This window comes from Thunnus maccoyii, chromosome 23 (assembly GCF_910596095.1).
Source record: "Thunnus maccoyii chromosome 23, fThuMac1.1, whole genome shotgun sequence".
Classification (NCBI taxonomy): Eukaryota; Metazoa; Chordata; class Actinopteri; order Scombriformes; family Scombridae; genus Thunnus; species Thunnus maccoyii.
This window is the reverse complement of record NC_056555.1, coordinates 17,305,283-17,312,391: the sequence shown is the minus strand read 5'-3', so window position 1 is coordinate 17,312,391 and position 7,109 is coordinate 17,305,283. Positions and strand designations below refer to the sequence as shown.

General features: G+C 37.8%; 1 protein-coding gene across 1 annotated transcript in view; it reads right to left on the bottom strand.

Annotated features, from left to right (window-relative positions):
* Window positions 1-2,885: 2,885 nt before the first annotated feature.
* Window positions 2,886-7,109, bottom strand: part of lhfpl3 (LHFPL tetraspan subfamily member 3) — a 44,388-nt gene continuing 40,164 nt past the window's right edge. The window contains exons 3-4 of the mRNA XM_042403605.1: window positions 6,489-6,556; window positions 2,886-4,639 (exon numbers count right to left, since the gene is read on the bottom strand). Coding sequence (XP_042259539.1) covers window positions 6,534-6,556 — 23 coding nt within the window. The 3' untranslated portion in view covers window positions 2,886-4,639; window positions 6,489-6,533. The remainder of the gene's footprint in view (window positions 4,640-6,488; window positions 6,557-7,109) is intronic.

Below are 7,109 nucleotides of genomic sequence, written 5' to 3'. Positions count from 1 at the left end.
ATAAAATCACATAAACGCTTCACATAAAGTTGTCAAGGACTGAGCTTCAAGTAGCCATATTTGTAGTAGATGTTTAGCCTTGTGAGAGATCTGTAATTGTATTTTCTTGAGTAATTTGCAGATATTTAACGGTTGATTTTTTAAGGACATTTTACAAAGAGGTTGGTTTAGTTAACTTTTCATTGTGTAATTTTGTGTAAAACTACATATTAACAGATTGTTTCTTAAAAACTATATAATGAGCACATTTCCCATCTACTACCAAATCACATAAACCTTTAAAGAAATGTCCTAAAAATTAACAGTTACACAGCAGCTACTTTTAGGAAATTATTGAAAAAAACCTAACTTGCTAATATATCATCTGATACACAAAACTACACACTGAAAACTAAGTATTTTGTCTGTTAAAGAATTGTTGAGTCTATTAAGAATTTTTGCAATATAACTACATATGAGCCCCATATATAATGAGCAATGACCAACTTAACACTTTGGTCAGTTTTTTCTTATAATTTGTACCAAAGTGCACCACCATCTCTGTAAAATGTCCAAAAAAAACCCCTGCAAATTACTGAAAACATTTCTAGGAAATTAGTATAAAAGTAAGGGATGTGTAAAATAGCGTGTTATCTTAAATGATGAAAAGTAAGTTCAACAACACAGAGCTTTTTCTCTCTCTGAGACTAAAATGGCCACAAGTAGCACTCAGATCCTTCACTCAGGAAGAAAGTACTCCATTACAAGTATAAGCCTGCAAATCTAAAGGTAATATCAGCAAAAAACTGTGTACGCTAAGTATCAAAAGTAAAAGTACTCATGCAGAATGGCCCATTTCAAAGTGATATTATTATGTTTTGGGGTTATTAGTTATGCATTAATATGTTGAAGCTGTCAAGATGGAACAAAATCAAACTACTTTATACACTGTTGGGTACTTAAAGCTATAACAGTACATCATATTAGTTAATAATATTTGTTGTATGTCTCTCTGAAATGCAGTTCTTTAAAATTATACTTGAGTTAAATGACAGAAAACCTCTCGACCTTTTCTCCGGCGCCTCAGAGGATCTAAAAACAAAATTAGGAGCAAAGTTGTCTCCTAATTTAAAATCCATCAGTTTCGTTTTCTGGTGTATAATGAGCATTACAGCCTCACGGGGCCGCTAGAATAGCGATAAGCTTTTAGTCTCGTTTAAACAAAATGACTAATTGAAGCCTTGTAAGCTCATCTAACACACACTGTAATTTCTCTCGTTAGAGGAGCGCAGCCCCCCTGTAGGCCGTTAGGATTCATGCGAGCAGATGGCCTCGCATATCTCTGCCTTTTGATCCCGGAGCCTCTGTGCATGTCAGAGCTGATATTTTCCATCTCGGGCCGGCGTTGGCGAGTCCACTGGGTCCTTAAATGATCACGATGCCGCTTCTGCCCTTCAGTGTGTTTCGTAACGAGCATCACAACCTCCTCTCACCTTCTGAATTTAACCTGGAGTGAGATGATCTCCCTTCAGCCCTCTCTCTAACTGTGAGTAGTTCATGAATTATTTTCTAAAACAGTAATGTTTGGTACACGTTTTCTGACATCATAGCTTCAGTTTATGGTAAGAGATCAAGCTGATTGCCCAAAACCCATCATGAGCCTATTCTGTACCCTTTTAAATATACATTTCTTATGATTTTGCAGAATCAATTCTTCCTAATACAGGAAAACTACAACTTACTCTGTTAACTGAAGATAACAGTCACTTCAGCTGAGAAAGCATCAAGGTTAAATGTCCTTTACTGGCTGTTTTTGAATGAGTTGCATTGTCAACACTTAAAGCTCTTACTCTACAGTATATCAGCACATTCATCTATACTACAGTTCATCTTATTTTGAAAGGAACGAAGAAGAAAGAGTGGAAGAAAAATAACAACTGCTGCGCCTCATCCTCATTAAAACTTTCATCTCTTAATGCCTCTCGGTGAAAATGCATTAGAGTATTGACCACGCTGAAATAGTGCTGTGTAAGTTAATGGCCAAAAGTATCTGGACAAGCAAACATCACACCCAGATGTGGCTTTTGAGCATCTCCTGCCAAAAACCATGAGCTTAATCTACTGCCGTAATGTCTCTCACTCTTCTGGGAAGGCTCTCCGCAACCTCAAGTTCTTTCACACCAAACTCAGAAAAGCAAACTCTGTAGACAGCAAAGAGCCTTCCTCAGATTGTCGCCACAAAAAACAGAACATCAGCTTTAGAGTTACTAAGCATCAGTCTCTCTTAAAAGATAAATACCCGACGATGAGTGAAAAACCCAGAAAGTTGTGTAACAAAACCAGTAGCTGGAGGCCACCTGGAGAGGAAATTGAGTTGCAAACTTGGGAAAAGGGGTTAAAATTCTCTTTTTATCCTTCAGTGGACAGATTTCTTTTCCACATCCAAACAAGAGTCTTTGAGGATTCTGGAAATACCTTCGGAACAGTGGTAGGTCAGGCATAAGCGACTGACTTAAGAGGTTCCTAACATTTTTCGTTTGTTTACAATGTCTATGAGTCACGAGCAGTTTAACCAAAGTGGTTTTCCCCCTCTAAAATGTTTTCTTTTTAATGGTTTTGGAGGCCTGGAAGGCGTAATCAGTCTGTGATTTCACAAGAAAGAAAGAGGTATTTGAGAAAAGTTGGGAAAACATCACCGTATGACCCCGCAGATTTCTTTTTTACGAACCAGCTGAGGTTTCCCAACAGCCAGTTTGGGAACCACTGGTTTAAAATACCATTTCATGCTGCAGCGTTAAGATTTCCCTTTAATTGAAACTGTAGCTGTGAAACTGCCCTAGAACCAAAAGTAGAACAGTATGTGCACATACTATCATTTTAGCCCTTTAAACAGAAAAAAAAAATGATGTTTTTCATTTCTTTATTTTATCTCACATGATGTTTCAGAGTCAAACTTTCATTTTTCTGTCTTTCCATGTTGCTCATTTGGACACACTCTTACAGAAAAGGGTTCAACATTTTTGTCCTTGTCTGGTCATGAGTTTAAGAGAGGAGGGAGGGGCGGGGGGGGAATCGTACCCACACCTTTGGGGGGAAAAAGGAATGTGACTGATGGAAAGTACATTGAGTCCTTGTTATGTTATCTTTTTGGAGTTGTGTTTGAAACTCAGTAAGACAAACACCTCTGGACTCCTTCGGGCTCGACACGATAACACTTTAAAGTAAGAAGAGGCACGTTCACAAGGATGATGTCGCTGTGTTACACTTAATCCTATTTTGTGTGCCAAGAAATAGCCATAGCCCTATATAAAACGGTGAATTTCCAATTTTTAGCTCAGGTTAAACAAACCAGATGTTAATTAGTGGGCTTTAGAGGTGCTGGTCGGTGGATTTTGTTTACCTGTTCCCAGTATATATTCTAAGATAATCAACAGCTGGCTAACAGACAGAAATGAGAGTAGTATGGATCTTATTTCACCGCCAGAAGGTGAGTACGCATATTTCTCCCATGATGTCGAAGTTTTGCTTTAAAGTTGTTGAAATGTATACATCAAATTTTAATGTAACTTTGACTCATCATCATTCCTTATCTGTGTTATTCCTTTTTTTCTTGTATAGCTGGGAAAGAGAGAAGAATGACAGAAAACAGCCACCAGAGGGTAAAACTCATCCAGCCGCAGCTTATAACCCAGCACAGTCATCCTTTAGTACTCCACAATACTGCTAGATTACAAGATACTGTATGGCACACACCAATAATGGACCAATAGCTTGAACATTTCAAAGTGCACATTTCAAAGTCATGACAAAAGTACAGGGACGTAATCATCAACATATAGCTATACACAGATACAGACTTGGTACATTTTCGCCTATTTAGTGCTTTTTATTTTTAGTTGTCACCAGCAGAACCTCTATTTTTACTACCTCTGATACTATCACATCAAACATTTAATTATAACAAAACAGTTTTCTGTTTGTATATCCAGCATGTTGGTTTCGAAAAGGTCACAACCTGTAATTTTCTCAGTCTCTCCACTCACCTTCAAATCAGTTCAAAGTCACATAACGTCAAAGCCGAACTCCTGTGCAGGGAGTTTGTTATACTACGCCGCTGACTTGATAAGAAAGACGATCTGACAGCTTTGACCTCAAGTCTGTTAAGTCCTTATTTGTGTCGGTCAAAGTCTGGTTAATTTGTTGTGATTTAATTCGATTTGATCGGCTGCCGCTCCTTGGTGTTTGTCCAACAAGTGTCCTGGAGCTGATTTACCACAGTCTTCTTCTCTGCACACCAGCGGCACCGTCCTCACATCCAACACGGAGAACGTTTCAGCTTCAACAACTCGAGGGGTGGGGGGGCGAGGGGGATGAGATGACGCAGTGACGAAACCAACACAGGAAAACTCTTGACAAAGTCTGTTTTTGAGAATTCGTTCTGCAGAAATAAGCAGTCTGGGATGAATGAGAAGGGTAATTTTACAGAGGGGCGTCCTGGTCTCCGCAAAAACAAGGTTGTGTGGCCTCTTCCAGACCTCCTTTTTTTTCTTTTTCTTTGATCTGTTCTTTCCCCACACATCAGCATCTGCATCCCAGCCGCAAGCTGGACCAGGAGAGGGAAGCTGGATCCTCAAGTAACATCACGTCAAGGCAGCGAGACCTGCAAGGCAAGAACAAAAATACTGTAAAAATCTGTTTTTAATGTAGTTTAGAATAGTGAAGAGTAAATACAGAGCTGTTATTCCCTCCAGTTTGCACTTCGTATAATTGATTAAACTTAGTAAATAGCCTCAAACTTCTTTGCTTTCCATTTTTGCAATTCTTGTTGTGTTTTTTCTTTCTATCTGTGTTTTTAATTTTAAGTTTTCTGCAGAAATTAGTAGGTGAAGGTGAAGGCTCCGTGGAGTATTCCTCTCCCACATCCTCCATTTATTATAAAAATCAACTTCTGCACTTAAATTAAACACACACTTATGCTTTTATTAAACATTCACTCACTGCAAAAGCATCTCTAGCAATATTTAGAGGAAAACGTTGACCTTGTTCTTCTAATCGTTGGATTCAGATTCATTAATATGGCATCAGCTGCATTAATGAAGACCAACACAGATATATTAACGTTACGGAAGGCGCCTGTAGATACAGAACAAGCTTTGATATGCTAAATCTGCCACCATTATGTGTGATTATAATTACCATGGTGATTATTACTGCTATTTATTTTGAATATATTAAATTACTCATTGATTCATGTAAAACTAGTAAATTGAAATGAAAAATATTACAGTAAACATATCATATCTGCACTAACCAATAAAATTAATCAATGAGAAAGACTCATTACAAACTCAGAGATCCCAAAGTTTAACAGAGATATCAAATATATCTGAATTTTGGGGATATTGGCGTAAAAAGATAATTTACAATATTTCCATTTGATGCAATGGTTCAGCAACAGTAACTGTTAAACAGAAATTACACATGACAGGCTTTATTCTGGCTTGATTCTGATGTACTTGACTTAATATATTTAAATTAGGCCCTTTATGGTAAAAAAATATATAATAACATTTCAATAACGTAAGAGGATTTAGCAAATCTCCACCAGGATTATTTTCCTGGGAGTGTGGTTGGATTTGAAATAGCATTTAAATCATCATAAAACGAGATGAGATTTACAAAAAAAATATCATTTAACAATTAAAATGTGGGGGGAAAAATTAGAAAATGTCAGGTTTTGATGGAAAGTCAAAAGGCTCTGGAGGAATTTGGATTCTTGACATCAGTATTCATAAAATTGTGGCTACAGACCTGGTTGGAACAAGCCGATATTGTTAAAAAAAGACGACTTTTCCAACCTTAAAGTGACTTTATGGGAAATAAAAAGGGAAAACTGGATATTAAAGTGTGTTGTAACAGGAAAAACCTTAATAAAATGGACGATTGTTAGTACTTGTGTTAGCAGTAGCATCCGAAATCAAAAGCAAGACTCTTTCTGAACAACAGCTGCTGTTGCTCTTTGAATTTTCCTACAATTCCCAAAATTCCCTTCAGTCAGCTGCTTTAAAGACACCATCACTCGCTTTGACCTAGTGGAGCAGGTGGGGTCTGACCACAAGTATAAAAATAATCACTCAGTAAGACCAGTTACACAACAATATCTATTTAAAGTTTGCTATCGTTAGCTAACATTAGCTGTCATAAGCTACCGGTCATATCAGACCAAGTAAGGCTTTAACCACAAAACCCCTGCGTGTACGTAAACGAGTGACAATTTGTTTTATTGTTTATGAATTAAACTTTCAATTTGTAAGAAGAACAAGGTCAATTTACATGCTTTAAAGGATAATCTGATAATATATTTTTTTTTTAAAATCTGGGATAAAGTGGGTTGTAATGGTGGGAAAACACATGATTCAGTCTACAGTAGTACAGTAATAGCATCAAATTAAAGATTGATGTCAATAATTTCTCACATTTGCTACAATACACTCTTATAAGATCCTTACCTGTGTGTGTGTGTGTGTGTGTGACTGCTTTACTGTTACCACACATTATATGGCATTATTACCCGTCTCTGTGGGGAGAAAAGAAGGAGAAAGAAAACCGTTAAGTGTAGAAAAGGATTATGTACTATTATTAACCAGCAGGTGGCAGTATTACATAAAACTAATAGTCTTCTCCTTTAAAGGAACAACAGCTGCAAATTAAACCATCTCCCCCCCCCACTTCCCCTCCCCTTTTTTTTTTGATGTTTGAGGATTCTCACTCGGACAGGTGTCACTATCCATCCTGCTGAGTGACGGGACAAGAAAGCATCTCATTAAACTGCATGTGGAGTTTGATAAATCCCCTGATTTTCACTTTCAATCTCATGTTTCATATTTCATCTGCCTCCCTCTCTCTCTCTCTCTCTCTCTTTGTCCATGTCTTGTCCTCCCTTCTCCGGTCCCTCAGTTGATAATGGCTTCTTCCTCCCAGTCACTTTGCTTATACGAGCTAACAGGCGACTGTGTCCCGGCTGATAGGGTGGCTGTGATTCATTTAGACAGGCTGGCAGCAAGCTGTGTAAACAGCCATTAGTAATTCATGACTCTGTCCAGCATCCCCCCGGGCTTCAATTAACCCCT